Source organism: Lycium barbarum, chromosome 6 (assembly GCF_019175385.1).
Source record: "Lycium barbarum isolate Lr01 chromosome 6, ASM1917538v2, whole genome shotgun sequence".
In the NCBI taxonomy this organism is placed as follows: domain Eukaryota; kingdom Viridiplantae; phylum Streptophyta; class Magnoliopsida; order Solanales; family Solanaceae; genus Lycium; species Lycium barbarum.
In genome coordinates this window covers 119990056-120011839 of record NC_083342.1, presented here as the reverse complement: position 1 = coordinate 120011839, position 21784 = coordinate 119990056, and the positions used below count along the sequence as shown (strand labels likewise).

The window sequence follows — 21784 nt, the reverse complement described above, 5'->3', positions numbered from 1 at the left end:
GGTAGATTTTTGGAAAAAGGACTATTCGAGACCCTCGGGTTCATTTAAGGCACAGAACTACCCTTAATCATTAATCAAGTAGATGTAAAATGCCTTCGCCAAAACGCCCTTCCAGTCTACAGTTCCTCTCGTACGAAGAATAACAAATATTGCCCCTTAACTATTTGAAATAGGATAAATTTGTCCTCCAAAAGCACTAGAGTGGTATCTTGACTATGCAACTCTTACAATGCAGATGCTTGATTTAGCAACTTTAACGAAATAGAAATTACTAGCCTTGCTTTGCCAATAACTAAGGTATAAGAAGAAGTTACTCAATAAGCTATTCATTCTAAATCGCTCCAATTGTTAACCGCTTTTCTTAACTTCGTTTGAACAAGCTAATTACCATTACCATCTATTAAGCAATTAGTAAAGGCTCCAGAGGCATAGGTTTCAGTAATAATTCCAATCAGTAGAAGTAGCTTAATGATGTGGTGTCTTTACATTTTAGTAAACAAATGAACCGATACCATTCAAATAAAAGAAGCTCAAAATTTCTACGACCTTTCTTTAAATAAAATAGGATTTAGGCAACCAGATAAGCTAAGAAATCTCTTAAATCAGGTGTAATTCTGTTGGATACTTTCTGCATACGAATAACAGGGACCAATATCAATAGTTAGCAAATTATTGTTTACAGAAAAACGTCTATAGTTACAACACATAGATCTTATTACCAGCTGAACTAAATGAAACACTTCAAAGAAGATTGAAGATACTGCACCTTTGCGGTCACGCATAGGGTTGCTACAAGTTATCGCCTGGGAATCATTACTTCTTCCCGGTTAGCTTATTTGTATGAAGCTTTCGCCAATCAATTTGTTTATACTACAGCTTGTATACACCCAGTCAGGGAAACTGTAGCTCATCTCTTAGGGTAAGAAGCTTCTAACACCCAAGCTGACATGATCATGGTTATTCAGAAGTCGACGTGCTGTTTCTGACTTCCAGAAAGCCCTTCTGAAGATCTCATTTCCTCACTTGGGAGACCCATAGCGCTATTCCTGCAGCCAATCAACTCTTGAAATGATAAGCTATAAGTTGAGACTTATCGTACATTAATTCTAGGCCTCCTATGTCTTTCCTCGTCTAAGTAACTATCTGATCGATCACCATAATTACTATTTCTTCCTCGTTGCTGTTTATAAGATGACTCTTCACGTCCACGGCTTCTATAATCGTTATATCCATTATCTTGGTTTCTTCTGCTGCTTCCGCGTGAGTCTCTGGGAGTTCTCATGTTATCCTTAAAAGAGGTTCTTTTATCTCTTGTCCTATCACCACGACCTTCATATGAGTCCCATCTGCCATTTTGACCTGCCTTACCACCTCTTTGTTTATTTTTGTGAAATGACCTACCATTGTTGTTCTCCAAGTCGGAGAAGGGCTCATCTTCACTATAGGACCCGCTTCTCCTTCCAAAATCCCTTCTTGATCCCCGTTTATTCCCTTTAGTCTGTTGACTTCTGAAATCCTCACCATCGGAGTCGGAGCTGAGGCCATAATCGTCATCTGAGTCAAAACTCGTGGCACCTTTGTTCCTAGATCTTGGTTTAGAATAAGAAACCTGACTAGATTTCATATTAGTTTTAATTGGAAGGTCGTCATCTGTGTCAAAATCCACTTCAGCATCCTCAGAACCACGAAAAGCCCCTTTCTGATGCCTTGGTCTAAAATCTGCATCACTTGCGAGGGAACTGTTCCTTCTACCAACAGGCAAAGTGTCATCAACATTATCAATATCTTCAGAATCCGAGTTGACCTCAATATCCGAGAAATCTATTCTAGAACTTCTGTTTGCTCCACTACTGTCTATCTCATAGCTGTCAACATCATCTTCTTCATCATCAAAATCGTTAAATCCTACCCCTGGTTTCCCAGGTGCAGGGTAATCAGTTTCGTAACCTTTTGAAGGCCTGCTGCTCTTGTAGAAACCATCTTCATTGCTCCTAGAGGTATCTCTTTGTTCTTGCCTATCTAAGGGAAAACCTTCATCCCGTTTCTGAGAATCTGCATTCTCGAAGGCAGCAACGTCCGCACCATCTGATTCATCATCATCAAAATCAAAATTCCATGCATTAGAAACATCCTGGCGGCGAGATATTTTATCCATGTGTGTCCTGGGTCCTTGTTGCCTTCCCTGCTGTTGAACGACCATATAGTCATCAGCTGGGCGCTTGCATTCACAATGAAAACATACCACATTTCTTCTATAGTTCAAGAAATTACACCTGCCAATTCATAAAAGGAAATAACTGTTTTTGTCATTGCCACAAAAAGGGTAAATCAATATATAAACGAGTATGTAAACGAGTGTACAAGTTTAACACGGCATTCATCCAATCATAAACAGAATTTGCAGCTTGTTCTAGGCACAATGGAGAATAATGATTGGACATTGAAGAGAAGACAGAAAAGTTGCTTCTTAATTGTCCTCCCCATCTAGATGAACTTGTTAAACTTGCCACTGCTACTAGATTCAAGCCTCAACCTAGGCATCTATTCCGGCGCTTAAATACATACAGCAAAAATAAACACCATTTCCTGGCTAATTTAACGTTTTGCTACAGAATCAACAATTTACTCATGTCAGCAGAAAAATAGAAAGACTTGCTAAGAAAAGGCAGGTAGAGGACATACTGGGGACATTCCCACTCTCCTGGAAGCAGCTGTCTCTTCGGCCGGTTGGCATCACATTGTAAGCATATGGTATTCTTCGCGAAATTCATGAAGTCACACCTGACAGTGTAACTTGTAGTTAGCAATGTTTCAACTCTAAATTTGACAAATTATGTTCAATTTATTTTCTCAGCCGACCCTCTAAGTTCATAAGTCATAACAACCTAAATACAAGTCAACGGACATAAGGGTCAAGAGTGAACTAAGAAAGACGATAGACAATTTATCACCATGCAATTCACCCTGATCAAGGTGAAGCCTTGCTTTGTGCTGGCCATATTAACCGGTCACAGCAGACCTTTCAGGGCCATCCAAAGGAAAAAAGTTGACCAAGTAAAAGCACATCATGCCATATAATGCTTTACAGATGTCCATTGGGACTGCTTTCTAAACAATGACATTTGTACAGCATAGATGTCCAAATAAAGTTTTAAAATGGATCAGGAAATACAACTTGATAATATTGAAAACCCTTTTATGGATTTCCAAAGAAGTATGATAGCAGACTTGGTGCAGAAGAAAAGAAATGAAACCTACTTTGGACACAGCCAATCTCCTTTTTTCATCTCAATGTCGTCACGTCCTACTCGTTTTCTCGGAGGGGGAGGTGGCTGCTTCACCTTCGGAGGTGGTTTTTTAAAAACTGGAGGTGGAAGATTTGGATCTATTGGAACAGCACTCAACTTGACTACTTCGTGAAGCAATTTACGTACAACAGTCTTTACAGATTTCTTCTTCATAAGGCTCTCATTAGCAACTGATCCATTAATTGCATCGAAACCATAAGTCAATAGGACACGCATGACATCCATTGTCCTTGCTTCATCCTCCTTATTGGTAAGTAAATATGCCCTTTCACAAGAACTCCTTAAATTGCAAGAACTGCAAACCTGATACAATCATGCCATACCTTGGATTGGTTATTGAATAATAAAGATAGCGAATGCCCAGATCCATAGTATACTCAAAAAATCATGTCAGCATAGTGAATATTCACTATACAAAAGGACAACGTTCATCTCTTTACCCTGGCTCATGCCATGTTATGCCTAATGAGGTGGTTATCTTCAGATGCTTAACAGATGCAATTTCAAGCACTCCAAGTCCAAGACAAACGTTACCAACAATTCAGCTAATCTGAGACCATCTTCATATGTGACTCAAGTGAAGAACTTGATTTTTCTTTACAGACCTTAAGCTAATATATTGTGGAATTGAGTAGCCGCCTCATATAAAAGCATAATCTGCTACAAAAATGAACAATTTTATATAGTTAATAGAGAGCCTTCGGTGAAACAGAAATGACCTTGCATATTTGAGGAATAATCTTTTGTTTCTAGTTCATTTTGGTGCACCCATGGGATTCCTATTGTATAGAAGATTGGGTGCTTCTTAAGAACCATTTTTAATGTAGGCTCTCTACATTTTGGTACACAGAATATTCCCATATTAATAAAGTTAATTACTTTTGAAAAAATAAATCCCTCTCGTGTACGAGTAAATTCTTTTACATGGGCCAAGAATATGGAGATGTATTGATGGAGGAAGGCAATGAGACTCATATTCAAGACTATGCTACCATAATAGTACCATTTAAGAACACTACTGATTAGTAAGTTATGTCCTTAACATATATACTTTTTTCATGTATATTACCACTCCATAGGTTGTTTAGATAGTAATAAACGAGCCAACTGGAGCCTACTGCTTTCTAAGAAGTAAGAACTATAATAGAAAAACATTCTATATCAAAATCTTGTGCTGCTAAGTTTAAAGTTTATCACTTTCTGAAAGAAAACTTCAAGAATATAAATTGAGCCCAAACAAGAAGTAAATACAAGAAGTGGGAATGAAGAATCCATATTTCCATAAGGAATCAATAACAGAACTTGTGATAAGGCATGCAATACATATTTACAACAAAGAATCCAAACTTACATCTCCTTCATCCAGATGGACGTGTTTCCTCAATAACTTGGAAGAAAAAACCACCTTCTTGTCTGTACTAGCGCATCCATAACCAACCAAAATTTGGAGATCCTGTCTCGACAATGACCTGAAATAAATTAATCACTCTATGTATCAAGAGTTATTGTTTGTCAATAGAATATCGTGGCACTCTCTAATTGTCCTTTAACAAACAGCTAGAGCATAGAGCCCTAGTTCGGAGGAATCTCACCTCAATTCCTTCCAAGTTCAACCGTAGGGAGGGGCAGACAAAAGGTGATGGTAATCAAAAAAAGAGAGCTAAGGCTTCCTTTTGGACAATAAGAAAAAAATCCACTCAGTTAATTACCGTATCAATGCTTTTGAAAGAACAGTGAAAACTCACTGTGGGATCACTTTGGTGGTGGCCTAACCTCCAGCATGTAACGTATCGGTTCCCCATCAGGTAATCCCATCCACCATCCCCCCCCCCCCCCCCAAACTATGTTCAATTAAAAAAAAGAAAAGGAACAGTGGAAACTGCACAAGTTAATGAACTACACTCTCAGGTTGTTACCCAATTTCTTTGTTTTTTTTTTTTTTTTTTGTAACCATGGATCTCATTCATCTATCAAAACTTTAGAAGTACTTCTCACAATATAGTCATACAAGAAGAAAGCAAGAACTTCTCAATAGTGAAGTCAATTAAGTTACTAAAATAACTACCTAAGGTAAACTTGAATTAAGGGGGAAAAAATGAAAACCATCATTTCTAAGCATCACAACTAGGCAAGTTAAATGGCTCAGCAATAAGTACGATGCAGCTCAATAGAATTCATCTAATTGCTAAAAGTTCAATCCAAGCAAGCAAAATGGGAACAATAAACTACCAAAAAACTCGTTCTTTACAGACCTTAATATATCGAAACGATCTTTGCCAAAATTGAGAATAGCAGTCTGAACAGTCTTCCAATCCCTAGTAAAATCAAAACCCTCATCTTCAGCTACGTCAGCTACATTAAACCCCAAATCCTCAATCATTTTATCCTCATCTTTTCTCTTATGATCAAAGTAATTCTGCTGAACCAATCGCTCCATTAACTCGATCCACTCAGGCCATGGATGCACCAATTCCACCTTCTTACTCATCAACCCACCACCATCGCCATCACCAACAACAAACCCATCATTCTTTCTTGATTCTAACTCCATTTCAGATGCCCCCACATCAGAAAAACCATTCTTTCTTGATTCAAACACTATTTCTGATGAACCCACATCAGAAAAACCTGTTCTTGAACCAACCGGTTCTTGATTTTGGGCTTTCTTGGATTCACGCCAGGCCCGAATACGTTGAAGGGTTTGGTCCTTTTCGGCTTGTTCTTTTTCAATGGCGTCGATTTGATCGAATACGAAACTCATACGAGCTGATAAAGAAGAAGGTTTAGAGGGTGTGGTGGTGTTTGGGGTAGCATCTGAAGGTGAAAAGGAAGAGAAGGTTTTCGTTAAAAGATAGAGTTTTGGTTTAACGGAAGATAAGCGTCTGAGGAGAAGAAGAGAAAGAACCATTTTTGTTTGGATTGGGAGGATGGACAATTGTTAAACCCTCACTGCCATTGGAAGAGGAGAGAAACCTTAAACCCTTGCAAGTGAACAGAATTAAAGAAAAATAAAATGTATCTCTTAAAATTACTGCTCCCTCTCAATTTATTTGCGGCATCATTTGACTAAATTAGAAGTTTAAAAGAAAAGGAAAAAAAAGAGGAATTTTTTTGAAATTTGTGATTTAAAAGCTAAAAAGAAAAGTGTAACATAAATTGAGATAGAAAGAGTGTTACTTATAATCACGATGGGTTTATGTGATTCTTTACAAAATCTTCGAATACAAAAACATATGAAAATTATAGGGCAATTTGCAGGATTGCCCTTTGCTGGGGTGGTCTTTAATTTTTACCCCTCAAAATGGTGATCTTTAAATTCTGCCCTTCAGCAGAAATTTTGCCTGTGCAGCCCAAATTCTGTCTTAAGGCAAAATTTTGCTAGGCAGATTTGCAAAGTCTGTCTTGCGAATTCCTTTTTTTTTTTTTTTAACTGAGCTGGAATTCACACCCAAGGTTAGACGAGGGGTAAAATTTAAAGACCACCAATTTGAAGGATAATTATTAAAGACCACCCCAAATAAAGGGCAATCCGTGCAAAAAAAAAAATTATAGAGCATTTACCTTTCAAAAAATCAGTATAAAAATATGTTATCACTAAAATTATAGAGGGAATTTTAGAAATTGTTATCATTACAGCGTCATGTATTCATGCAATTAAACTGATGAATGTCTTATAAATATGATTTTATCTTAAAAGGAAACTTTTCTAGAGATTGTTTCTCACCAAATAATTAAACATAGGGGTATTTAGTCCTTTGCTTTCAAAATAAAAAAGTAATACAATGTTTTATTTGTTGGTACTAGAAAATATAAGTATTTTCTTCTTTTGTTTTTGTTAAAGATGACCGTGTTTTGAGTTTCAAAGGCCCCTTTAAATTTGAACAAATTACACTACTACCTTGCCATCGGGGTTCCAACTATATGCTCGAGTAATATTTATCCGATGATAATCGTATGATGAAGCGGAATGGGATTTTGAAACATCAATTTGCCATCACGCTACTCTTCGATATGATTTATACTCCCACAAAAAGACTTAGCATCACACGAGAACAATTTTATTTTTTAAAAAGTAAAATAAAATATTTCTTTACAACATTTGGATTACACATTCCATAATACGAAAATCAGATACGTATACAAGGGTTAATTTAATTTATAGGACTATTGGAAGATCTACTAAGGAAATATATGTATATTTACAAAAGATTCACAGAATGTGATACAACATATGTATAGACAGTGTTCTTTAGATATCTAAATGCCCTTCCACACTACATCTTGGACGCAGAAGAGGCATTAGTTAAAACCATTCCACCATACACCTGGGATAAAAACCTGCTTCGGTAGTTACAGCAGAGAGAGAGCGCAGTTCTTTCTGGATTTTCCTCCTTTCGTAGAAAACAGAGCATGCGAGAGATATGCATTTCACCCCACTTTCTACGAGCCAATCTCCTCCTCCACAGTGCCGACATATCTAGAAGGATGTGATAATCATAAGCATACATATCGGGAATAACATGCTATTAAGTGTAAAAAGAAATTGGAATATCTACGATGCAGCAAAAGTGTACGTGCCAAGGGGGGAAATTTCCCACAAAAACGGTGTTCTGTTTAGTGGATCAGTCATTGTTCTATTGATAGCAGTATAAAGGAAGAAAGGAGAAGCTCAATTAGCAGGTAGGGGAGAAGAAGAAAGGATCATTATCAACCCAGATTTTGCGGAGCCATGCATTTGTGCTAAACCAACATCTAGCAATATCAATTTTATAACAAAGAAGATAAACATAGACGAGTTAAAATACTCACAGCAGCAAGGTGTTGGATGTTTCTTTCCAATACTGCAGTTCTTCCTGTTAATGCAGCAGCAACTACAGCTTCATTTCTGGAACAATTTTGACAGACGTAACTAGATGCCTGGATCAGCTCACCGCATAGGATACAATGTTTTGACAGATAGTAATAATCAATTCTAGTTCTGTGTGCATTTGCAGCAAATGCGTGACGTTTACCAGCAGCCTCCCGCTCTGGACGAGGCATATCTGAAAACCACTGATTCAAGTTAGCTCGAACGAGCCCGAATACTCGTTGCAGAGCTGGAATTATCTGTTTCTTGATGTAATATATGTCATTTAACCTGTATGGTGAATCAAGTGAAAGAACATCCAAGGGATCTACCACGACATCAGCCAGCCTGGCACCAGGTTCACCGTGGACCACAACATAAGGCACTCGCTCTGCATACCGAGGTTCTGCCCTAGGGTCGACCCTCATTGCTTTAGTGGCAACAATTGCTGCTGGTGGAAGTGAAGAAGCCTGTGCAGAATAGGTGCCTAAGCGTACCTCTTTTGCAAAGACAAAATCCTGAAGAGATACTCTGCCTGATATAATCTTTTTCCACTGACGCACCAAGTAGGATTTCACCTGTGCACAAATAAAAAAGAACTTTTAGAAGAATTAAAAGATACTACATAGTTTGGAATTCCCATGAACGTACACATCAATTTGATGGCATTGACAATAACTGTTTCAAGCCGAACAGAGTATCTAGTAGTTTACTAATTTAACTGGCTTGAGCTATTGTAATACTTCCTCGCAATGACGTTCTAGAGCTTCCAAACTTAGATTCACAAACAGCATTCACCATACAGATAAGTAAGATCAGCTACATCCAAATCCAAACTAGTTGGGTCCATAATACAAATCATCCCCGATTGGAAAAGGTGCATGCAGGTAAGCGATGTTCATCTGGAGGACTCTATAAATTGCTTCCAAAGGAATTTCCTTCAAGACTTAGCAATCCATGTAAGTTATACTCCATGGTCTAGAAGGCTAAAGGAGCATAATGCTATGGTTAGGATGAGAGATTTATAGGAATTGAGGATAAATATTCGGCGAACACATCACATGCATATATACATACCAAAAAGACTGCTTAATCTTGAATACCGTCTGGTTCTAGCCAAGATTAGATAGAAATCAGTCATATCAGTATAAAATAACTGTTGATACATCAGCTCAAGACTTTATTTTGCCTATTAATATTGTGATAATGCAATTTACTAGTCGGGAAATTTTCCCTGCTTAGACAGGCCTCGTGCAAAGAAGATGGTTTGTAAAATGCCTGAGAAATGTGTACGATCATGCATAGAGAGACATGTCCTGACATGACAGAACTCGCTATAGAGCCCACAGCACTACTCAAGCATGTTCTAACTTTGTCAGTTTAAATATTCAATGAATTTAATAACACTAAAGGAAGCCACATAGGTCCGTGCATATGAAAATTACCTTCTCAATATCCTTATATTCAAAAAAGACTCTTAAAGAGCGCTCCATTATCTTGGACACAGCCGCACATGTATCTCTTCGTACTGTCTCAATACCTTTAGCATCAAACACTGGTTTGCTTTGGTCAAGGTTCTCGTAACTATAACCAACATATCGTTTCTTAGTAAGGAGGAAGCATGAATGGTAAACCTTTTCCATCTTTAAAGTGACTGGATTCGGATTCATTGCAGTTACTTCTGATGCAATTTCATGACCAATTCGAAAAGCTTCTTCAACAGACCGTCCTTCGAGGAGTACAAACATGCTGCGAAAACAAAAGCTTGGATTAAACTTGAAGAATGAGAACAACACAATACTGGGCGAAATGAACTCTAAATTATCAAAGGCAATACATCCAAGTCTAATGAATGAATCCATGGGTTTTCCATTTTTAATGGTACAGTATTTGGGTTCATTACAGGTGCAACTCTGTGGCATGGTTGTAAGCTTGTTTATCATGTGTCCTTTGAGGAGAAAAGACAAGCTACAAAGACAAATGAAATACCTACACTAACAAAGCTCTAAATGCTTCATATTGCAAAAAATAAACTACATTTTGATTTGACCAACGAATCAGCAAAAGCTGGTTTCTGAACTTCTAGTCAAACATCTCTCTGTGATTCCATCTCCCAAATGAGACAAATCAGATGTTTCTAACCTCAGAAATATCTCATATAATGCAGTCAAAACATGCTATTGAGAACTTCATTTTGTATTAAACAGGACACTTCAAAAACTAGTTGATGGCCAACGATTAACCACCACTTTCCAGTAGCATTCACAGACAAGATCAGATGATTGTAGAAATAAGAAATATCTCATACGATGCCATATGCTAGTGAGAACTTGATTATGTTCCCACATAGACATCTTAAAAATACTGGCAGTCCTAGCTTAGTTACCAATTCCACTACCATTCCTTTTTTTTTTTTTTTTTGATAAGGTAAGGTAATTCCACTACCATTCCTTATCCATCATATCTTGCTGCTATTACTGCTTATTATTATTGTTTATTATTCCCGATGCTTTTTCATCTCTCTTTGAGCCGTGGGTCTATCGGAAACAGCCTCTCTACCCGTCAAAAGGTTGAGGTAAGGTCTGCGTACACTCTACACTCCCCAGACCCCACCTGTGGGGTTATACTGGGCGTGTTGTTGTTCCTTATCCATCATAAGCATGTGAGATATTACAGATCACACTGTCCCAGCTCAGTCAGACACACAAAGCGCAAAGTCGGAAGCCACAGAAGACAGAGAAACGAGAGGAGCTTGAAAATAAATTATTATACCTTATACTAGACTGATTGGACAAAAAAGAATCTTCAACTCCAACAAGTGCATGTGCATGAATAAACTCATTCATATAAATCCATGTTTCAATAAAACTAGATGGTTCTTAATTATTTTCCACTACATTACACCTCCTTGCTATTTCATGTAACTCAAACAACGTGGCATTTCAAGATCAATGCAAGCATTAGATATTGATTACTGCTTGTTGAGATTTTAAAACCTGGCAAGCATTTCAATTAGATAGTCAGCATAAACTAATACCTGTCCGTATCACCATAAATAACTTTAGCGTTCCACCTATCATTTGTGTTAACAAATGAAATTGCATTTTCCAATGTTCTGCGGGCACACTGGACAATACTGTCAGCGAGCTCAGCACAGGGCATGCGTCCACTAAATCCGGCAGCTGTATACCCATAGGTCACATTTGCTATTAGCTTCAAAGCTAGTTGCCTCGCATTGAATATCCGGTGAAGAACTTGCTGTCCAGGAGCCAATTTCTTCATTGCTGTTTTAACCATAATTCTAGTATCTAAAATTTCTTCCAACAAGCGAGGTAATACCCCCTTCCGGACCCTAGGGGGTACATACATAACACCATTTGGAGTGAGCAGCATTTCATCCTTTAAATTATGCATCACCATTTTATCAGGTGAATATGAACTAACACCGAGGATATTAGCTTTCGCAGCAGTAACTTTACCAAGGCAAGTACAGAAGCAGAGGTTATATGCAATTATCATGGATGGATAAAGTGACTGAAAATCCAAGACGACAACAGGGTCTGCATAGAATCCAGATTTTGGTTCCATGACCAGGGGTATACATTCCATGGCAGGTTGAGAAGCAACTTGTTGGTTTCCAGGAGAAATGGCAACATAATTTTGTGCATGAGCCAGCCTCAGGAACATTGATTCAACACGGTACTGTGATCCCCGAGAAAGAACTGAAAAAAAGTCAATGCCAAAAACCCGTGCAAGCTCTGATGTTCGATTTACCACATCAAGATTATTCATGATCTGAAGGTTCAGTTTTGCTCTCTCAAGAACGTATTCTATACATCTGTATCTTGCACGTTCAGGACCACTTAAAAACCAATTTGTCAATACCTTGTTAGGAATTAATGGAAATTTCCGTCTCAGCACTGCTTCAGCCACGGCCTCAAGTGTGTAAAAGTTCAACTTCACTTCACCACGCATCAGCCGCCAAATGTTAAGAACAATTCTACCCCCTACATGGACACCACTGGCGTGAGTTCGGCCCCATTCATCATCAATTATTGCAGCATCTTCATGAAACATTGGGTCAGCAGCAACACCTTCAGAAAAACTATGACTTATTTTTCCTCCTTCAGAGTCTCTTGAAGCTACATTGGCCTCAGATGGAGTGCGAGATATTTTGTTAAGCAAACCAATGCCAAGGTATGCAGCCCGTTCAGCAAGAAAACCAAGGGAACCACCTTGAATATCCCAGCCCATAAATATGTCTGGATCAGAAGAATTAATCATCTTTATGAAATGAACAAATAATTGCCACTCTTCAGAGAAAGTTAATACTTCACATTCAGATACTCCATCAAGGTCCTTTTGAACAGATTCACCATTGCAATGTACAAGTACATGAGTATTAGATATAAGATCATCATCTTCCTGAAAAACGAGAACAACAAGTCTTACGGCATCAAATCGAGGATCAGGTCTCAGATCACCCCTGGATTCTGCTTGGACCTCTATGCTCAATATTGTTAACTGCTGTCCACAACCAATACTAGCCGGATCTTGAAAGCCAGTTTGACTTAAGGGAGTTAGCCTTGATTTTCTATCAGGACCGGATATCTGGGAGAGATCTTGAGAGCCACGCATTGATGGTTCACATTTCAAAATGATCTCTTCATCTTGTTGTTTTATTCTTGCATCAGGGAGAACAGGAATGATTCGTACACTATCCCTTTCCTGATAATTTTCTTTAACTTGAAGTTCATTTGGATTAGGTTCTGAAGCAGACACAGAATCCATCAAAGGCTGATCTCTAGAGGTGGATTGAGAACCCTGTGATTCTGCTACGTTATCAGAGCAACCCTTTGTTGACGGGTACACCGGTGGGCCTGAAACTACATTCATTTTAGAAGAACCTATGGAATCAAGTGACAGCCATCGTCGAACACATTCACTTCGTGGTGGTGAATATACAGGAGTCAACATGTATAAATAAGACCCGTCATTTTGATAGTGAACAGGTACACCTAACACATTTTCTTGACAATGAACGTAGTTGCTTGTTCCACAATTAGTACTGCAAATCTTTTCTCCTACTAGACAATTCCCCTCAAAGAAAGGGGGACATTCATCTAAACGTCTATCCTGAGCACATGTCCTTGTTTTATTTTTCTTGTTCACCATATGGTAACTAGGGGCACCACATGCAGACTCAGCATTGCGTCGAGGTTCATCTGTGAACTCCACCTTAGGAGGTTTCTTGATGGAGGTCATGCCTATAAGTTCCTCAACTTCACCAGATACACCAGTTACTGTAGATATTGAACGACTAGGACCAACATGAGATTGACTTAAACCTACAACATTCTTTTGCAGCAATTTCCCACAACCAGTAAATCTATCTTCAGTTTCAGATGTGAACCGAGAATATGGAGGAAATATAGAAGTACAAAGATCAGGATCTGAAATTTTAGTACATTTCATGCAGCTGTCAACTTTTTCACGACTACAGCATCCACAGCTTCCCATGTAAACGGTAGACTTTTTATTCTCAACATTAGGAAGCTGGGATAGAACTTTAATCCCTTGTGATGTCGATGCACCACTCATTCCATAATTCTGCGAACTTGAAGATGCACTGACAACCTCAATGTCAGGTCCTTCAGAAGAAAGAAATGCTCCATCTTTTGATGCATTTGCCAGCAGAGAGCTGGATGAAAGTCGCAACTTACTATATGAAGGGCAATTTAATTTGTCAGCTTTGATGCCATCAGGCTCAGCCTGCATCTGAAGTGCAAGACATGAGCTCCTCTCATGACATTCTCTCGGTTGTTCCGTGATTGCTGATCGATATATCAAGGAATCAAGAGGCATTTTCTCTTTCTCATCATGACTAGATTCTGAATAAAGAAAAGAATCTTCTTTTCCTTTTGAACCAAGTTGTAACTTTTTTACCTGATTCCCATATTCAGGAGGCTCAGCCTGATAGGATCTTTTTACCCTCATTAAATCACGTGTAGAGCATTCAACTATCATACTAGATTCCACATCACAATTAGCAGATTCATTCAAACTTCTCGTTAGAAAATTGGGGTATTTGTTACAACTCATGTGGGAAGAAGTTCCTCTGCTATCTCTTTCGTCACAAATGTGACTGCTAGGTGTGTTAACTGGATTTGGATGTGAATCACTTAGATTCTGACCCAAATCAATGGGTAAAGAGCACCATCCTGGTTTTCTCTTTTTGTGGTTATTGCTGGTAGCTAAAGTAGCCTTATTCCAAGAATCTGCTTGGGAAGATGTCCCGAGTTTTTTATGTGTTTCAGATGACTCATTAACAAACGAAAAGGGGTTTGGATCATCATTGGAGCCATCGAGCTGAGGAATCATCATACTTGATGAACTTCTGCATGAATGATCATTGCTGATGGACTGAGAAGTCTTCCTCTCAAATTCTTCAAAATAACAATCGCGAACAGAATCAAGAATGTCCTCACACTCTTTCTGAGATTCATTCTCATAGGCTACATTTGCCTTCTCCAACACCGTATCAATAGTTGTTGCTGGCATTAAAGGGCTCCAAATGGTTTCCCGAGCAAGGTCATCATCGGAGTTTATGTCTTCTGCAGCTTGAGAAGATGCAAGCCAATTTAGAAGTCTTAAGGCGTCCTGATCTGAAGCCTAAATTACAAACAATATGAATCAGATATGGATTCTGGAAAATTAAGAATTGGCTACTTGGAAGACTAAAGAAATGTAACGCAAAAAAAAAAAATGCGCAGGATGTCCAACCAGAGATCACATCTAAGCAAAGCTTGAGCCCTAGTAAACAAAGTAACAGCATCTGAAACAAAAGTCATGTTGCACAGAGTGAGCGAGTCGACAACCAGGGGCCTAATTTACCTTCACATCCTGTGAGGGTACCACGGAAACAGTTGCTTCCAATTGATCAGCTAACAATTGCTTGGAACATGCATCAGTTTCCTCCCTTTTTTCCACACAATGATCTTGAAATAATCCTTCTCTTGAGCATCTGGATGGTTCGCGTATACTATTTAAAGAGCCACAATGTCCAATATTGGCAATGTTCCCATCATTCATTGATGAGTTGATTGACTGCAGCATATCAGAAGAAACCTTCACATCATTGCTTAATTCCATTAAAATCTCTTCATATCCAAGCCCATGTGAAAGTGTTCTCAAGACATCATCTCGAAGTGGTTTACCAGGATCACGAGGCAAGCCCACTTCATGCACACCATTCCTTGCAAACTCCTCCTGATACAAGAAAGTAGGATATAATATAAACCAGAATGATTAGGAAAAATGAATAGGCTAAAATGGACTTGATTATTAACAAACCTCCCAAATCGGTATTAGTGACTGGACCATTTTCTCTTGGGAACAGGTTTGTGAAGGGGACACATAGGACCTCAACTGCTGGTTCATAATTGCTGCATAAGCATACAACGAATTTAATAATTTAAGCGAAGTGCATGCACATAAAAGTTGTCTGTCAAGTCAAAACCAACCAACCAACCGTCAACAATGGCATCTCCTTCAAGTTCTGAGATACTTTGTCGCTTAATGTTAGGGATATCCGGGTCTGTTGAAGGATCAGCCTGACTAGAGTATTTCCACATCCAATTGTCCGGAATTGTAGAAGATATCCAAATTGGCGTATCGAAACAAGCTTCACCATCTAAATCAACCTAAGAGAAAATTCCCGTGACACTGGGTAACCAATATTATATGCCATTACTGTAGCACGGATTAAACTAACAGCACATGTATCTGCTATAGTGAGAAAGCACTTTACCTGAAACTCTGCAGTCATGGAAGTGGGCATATTAGAAGGCCCTTTTCTGTCAACGTAGTTAGCCTTCCTTGGGGAGAAAGTATCTGGGACTGGATTGCGGAACTTCATCTTTGATACATGTAGATGGCCCATCCCATACAAGTTATAGTCAACCTGAACGTTTTATGCATGAAGGGTAAAAGAACATGTTATAACTAGGCTAGAAAGAGAATCAAGCATCTCAAATTCTATTTAGAAACTAAGGCTGCATTTTTAATGCACTTGTGAAGATAGTATAGTATATTCACCTAAGAAAAAATTTAGACACTAAGATGTCATATCTTCACACTTTAGCGCATGTCCAACATCACTAGTTATTAACAATGAGAGTCTACTAAAAAAAAATCGGAAAAGTGAAGTGTCATGATATACAGAGACAAGTAAATAAAAGGCATATATTGATATGAACTTTTCAGTTAACCACGAAAATCTAAAAGAAATAAAGCAAAAGAGAAAAGAAAAAGAGAGATCAACAAAATTGTTTAGAACAAATTTGTGTAATAAAAAATCATTAGCCAAACAAAAACAACCAAACATACTAATCACTTCTCAAATAAGGTTCAATCAGAAGACATAGCAAGGGATCAACTAGAACAGAACGTGCAATCCTAGAATATCTAAAATTGTCTAGGTGGAAACAGCTTTCATCAAATGGATCAATAACAATAAAAAGTTGTTCAAATAGGAATTTGACGTTGAAGGTCACAGAATTGTTTATATAGAAGCCACCAGCCGGTAACCAGTTCCCAAGGACGTAACCAATACAGAATTGCTTTCTTAGCTTTGAGTAACTTAATTTTTTCAAAGTTAACAACAGATTTACAATTCCCTTTCTTAGTTTTGAGTAATCACTCTAGATTTCTGAACTTAAGGATCAGCAATTGACAATAAAAATAAAAATAACGGATGAAGTGAAACATGCCCCTTCAGTTTGACATCTGATACATGGACCTTTCCACAACAAAGAATTACTAAAAGGGAATAAAGATTCCAATATTCACAAAGGTGAGCCAAATAAGAAGTCAACTGCTTAAATGCACAAGTGATCATCACTAGATGTACTTGCTGCTAATACTAGATGTATAAATTCATTCCCCAATTGAAAAATTTAACATATCTTTTCTCCTTTTAAGTACTTCTAAACTTCAATATATGCTTGAGATACACTTTCCCCCCTGCCCCTGAAGAACTTTTAACCCCTTTTCACTTTAGAATGTAACATAGGAGTTTACTATCCATGAAGTATAAAGTGATTACCAAGAATTGAAGAAGGAAAGGTATATGAGATTCGTGGGACTGCAATGACTTATCCAGTACTGCACCTCCCTGCATAAAAGAAACAGAAAATTGTAATGATAACAGGAAAAGATAAAATGATTGCCCATCCTTCAATTCCTAAGTTAGTAAAGACAGCGAAAGAAACTTCAGTGTCGAGGAGACAGGTGTTTCTTCGCCATCAGCTAGCAGATATATCACATTTTAATTTTCCAAGGAATAGATTAACTATTTATTGTGTAGTCCAAGCACCACAGTGTGCCAAAAAAAAAAAAAAAACTAACTCTAGTTAACGGTGGATAAAGCATGAAACTGCTAAAAATGGTTCAACAATTTGATCTAAAGATGTACAGTGGAGGCCATTCATTGACCAAGTTCAGTTACAATGCAGTTCAACACCACATTGATATTTTATTGGCACATAAGAGAAAGGAAAAAGAGCTATAGGCAAGACAAAATTCCATAAGCTTATGTTTGGCTTGACACAGAAGATTTACGGAGTGTTGTCCCCACCTCCCCCCTTTTATATGTCAATGATATTTTTCTCACCGGTAGTGATCAACAGGGAACACTTGCTCTTCTTTCGTTCTTGCATGCTCATGAAAATATGAAAGACTTGGACCTTCTCCACTACTTTCTTGGTATGGAAGTGTATCGGCAGCCACCAAAAAAAAAAAACCAATTGCATAGACCTAATTAGCATCTTAAATACTGTCATGGAGTTACATAATAACTACTAACATGCACCTTATCATGGGAAGATATATCTTGTCTAGAGTTCTAAGTAGTACAATCACAACGGCATAATGTTAGGAAATTTTTGAAAGTGAACAACTGCTACCTCTGTTATGTTCAATATCTAGAGTAATAGAACTTCTTATACGTACCAGAAGAAGATTGGCAGCGCGTGAGACGTCCTGTGGATGATAGCTTATATTTCTGTCAAGGAACTCCTAGGCGAACCTCAAAATAATAAGAGACATGAGCACAACACCAAATAGTTTCTCAAGTAAATATTATACATCTCATTTTATTTAACCTGCTTTTTATTTTGGTACTTCAGATTTGGAGTTACATCTTCTCAACCAACTCTTAAATGTTACACTTAAAACTTAGTAAAGATCAATCCACCACATTAAAAATGGGATGGAGAGAGTACAAGAAAACTACAAATAACTCTGCCCTCGACATCCTTAAAAAATAAGATGCTTCATTCCATAGCGGGCTGAACGACAGTTCAGGGCAGTTGTTTAACAAACCTCAAGGCTTGAGAACTGAAGATGCAGGGACCATCTGACTATGCCGATTTTTTAAATTTACTATGCCTGTTTACTACGTAATTACATTAATTCTCGGCAAAAATCACTAGCATAAGGTAAAATTGTAGGATACAGATAGATCTTCAAAAACAGTTCCTCTGAAGAATGATAACCATAAAATTTCCTCGCTCGTACAAGGCTGCAGCCATGGACATGTTGACGTTTTGAGCCAGCATTTCCTTTAAGCTGAAAGAAATTTTAAGACAAGTCCATGCATAAGTTAGTAGAATCAAATGCTTAAAAGATACTCCACTCAGATCGTACTTACCTTGAGCACCTTCTCAAGAGCAAGAGCAAGAGCATTCGTGCATTCGCTCCCTAACCGATTTTGAATCCAGAAAATTAAATAGAAGAAACAGGGTGAGACATCAACGTCAGTAGAAAATAAATTCTCTAATAAGCTTCTAAAATTTATTATGCCTGCCCAATTCTAAGTTAACTTGTTCTTATTATGGTCTACAGACCATGTGAACTACTAATGCACCCCACGCTTTCGTACTATAAAAACCAATAAAATCAATCAAAGTACATAACTCAAGGCGTTTAAAAAATTTGTAAGTATTTTTCCAATTGACATAATTCTTTTGGATTAACTATAATAAAAGGCATCAATAGATCAAGCATATACCACTTCACCTGCCTCTAACTCTCCACACCATGGGCCCCAAAAAAGAGAGAAATTAAAAGGTGCATTACCTTTTTTATCTGATTGGAGCAAGAGCTCCGAGCATGGCACATAAAAATAAGGCAGAGCCTGCAACATTATGTATGTTAGGTCAGCCAGAGAATCGAGAGCAAATATTCTGTATAAACATGTTAACTTGTTCAATTACTATGGCAACAACTTTTCGTCATAAGGGTGGCAAAGAATGTTTCATGCCAATGTAAAACAGGAAAAGAGAGAAAAAAATATTAGCGGACTAGGATTTCTGTCCTTACATCAAGATCTATATAAGACATACAAACCATCTCAAGCGTCCTCTATTTATGCTTCTTGCAACCTTTGTCAGATTATGCTTTTTGACATTTATGGTTTCATAACGACCCATAAAACTTGTCAAAGTTTGCTACATGCCTTCATATCACAGAGAGCTCCTATAACATTCCTGTATTTCACCCATCCTATAATAGAATAAGCTAATGCATCTTCATCTAACATGTCATTCTACAAAAAAAACTGAGTCTATATATCTGAGATCCTTCTTTCTCTCCTTATAAATTCTTATAAATCTATGTTGGTTACCCTTGTAATGTCCTTAAATTTATGCTCTACCCCTATTTCCAAAATTCATCGTGTGACAAGTTCACTAACTAATAAAATATAGTTACCCCAATTTTGAATATGTAACAACAACATACCCAGTGTAATCCCACAAGTGGGGTTTGGGGAAGGCAAAGTGCACGCAAACCTTACCCCTACTTTGGGAGGTAGAGAGGTTGTTTCCGATAGACCCTCGGCTTGGAATAAAGCAGGTCAAATAGGAAAAAGGAACAGTAACTACAGCGAAACAGTCTGCTAAGTGAAGAACAAGAGACGGTAAATAATAACAGAAATGGAAGGACAAGAAAATAAAAGAGAAATACTATGACTACTAGTAAGGAACGATAAGCGAGACAACGCTCTATAATTTTGAATATGTAAATAGTCCTTATATCTCAAAACCAAAGTAGTATTACTCCACTTGTTTGTTCTCTAGTATAAAAATATCAAGAAGATAAAATTGGGGCATACTCCATGAAGGTGCAAGCAGGTTTTCTGGCCAGCTGGAGTGGCACCATACACTCTTATGACAGGCACCTCATTTACTCTCCCACCTGCTTCACACACACATACAAAAAAAAAAAAAAAAAAAAAAACAATTAACAATCACAAACATGTGTTCCGAATTGAAGGGAGCGTGTGGTGACAATTAAAACCTTGGAAACTGCTGTAACAAATGTCGAAGGTAGGAAGGGGAGGGGACATGTAATAGTCTATAGAAACAATTCGAACACTGAAGAATTTCGAATCGCTCTGAGAATCCGTCATTTTGTTTTCCAATTGGGATGGGTTTCGTTTGGCGCCGCTTTTGCGCTTTTTTATAGTAGACAGGCGTTGAAACTATTTTGCTTTTCTTTTTTCGAATTGGAAACTTACCTTGCAAGATTTGGGTCGGTAGGCCAGGGCCAAACTCTACCCCTTCGATGTGGTTTTCACAAGGCACTGGTCTCTAATTTTTATCCCTCTAATTTTATCTTTTACTAAAAATTTCTTAATTTCATATTCGAACCCTTGCTTATTTAAAAAGTAAAACAAAAAAAATCATAAAGTAGAGTTTGAATTCGTAAGGTAAAGTTTTACCTCAAACTCTACCTGATTAGGCAAGTTTTGTCTTATACCTGAAGGCAAAATTCTAACTTAAGGTAGAGATTAGCATTAAGGTAAAAAAAAAAGGTTAAAATTTTGCAAAACTCTGTCTTAAGGCTTTACTTTTTCCCGAATAGACCTAATTTTGCTACGAGACTCTCCCTTGCAAAATTCTTTTTTTGTTTAATTGAGCCGAAATTTGAACCGAGGACCTCAGGGTATTAGGTAAAGGGCAAAATTAAAGACCACCAATTTAAGGGGACAAAAATTAAAGACCAGTGCCTTTGAAGGGAACTTGTGCAAATGGGGTCTTGATGTTTTGGTCCCGTTTAATAATCTGTGAGTTTCAATTTATTTGTCTGATTTTGATTTGGCACAAAGTTTAAGAAAGTAAAAAATAAATTAAATTTTGTGGTTTTAAATTAAAAATATAGAATGTCTAGAAATGACGTGTGGTCTTCAACATGTCATGTGTAAAGTTTGAATTAAGGAATTGCCAAAAAAGGGAAAGAGACATTTTTTTAAACGGCTTAAAAGGGAAGTAAGACAAACAAATTGAAATAGAAGGAGTAAAGTTTTTTTTTTTTAAATAGCGCGTGCTTCAGAAAATTAGTTAGACAGAGTTTTTGTTGTCCATCGAATATAAGTTGTGGACATAAATTAATTTGTCTATAAGACAGAAGTTCAAGATATATCCAGATAGTGAGCCTGCTCAATTGACCACAAGTTTTGTCTTATAGGTAAAAGCTTATGCCGGATGGGTTGCAAAAGTTATTCCTAATGAATTTTTCCAAGTTAAGGTCATTTTTCTAAAAACTTTATTAAGCGGGACAAACATTC

General features: G+C 37.6%; 1 protein-coding gene across 1 annotated transcript; it reads right to left on the bottom strand.

The window, feature by feature from the left end:
- Positions 1-602: 602 nt before the first annotated feature.
- LOC132645921 (DNA polymerase zeta catalytic subunit) lies at positions 603-20743 on the bottom strand. The gene is given in 20 exon segments (XM_060363178.1): positions 603-2273; positions 2683-2781; positions 3259-3611; positions 4660-4777; positions 5561-6253; positions 7619-7785; positions 8118-8732; positions 9600-9903; positions 11192-14826; positions 15049-15423; positions 15508-15599; positions 15686-15857; positions 15965-16117; positions 17261-17329; positions 18166-18208; positions 18671-18783; positions 18866-18915; positions 19294-19351; positions 20330-20415; positions 20515-20743. Coding segments are annotated over 20 exon segments (8490 nt in total). The 5' UTR covers positions 20627-20743; the 3' UTR covers positions 603-1090.
- Positions 20744-21784: the final 1041 nt, after the last annotated feature.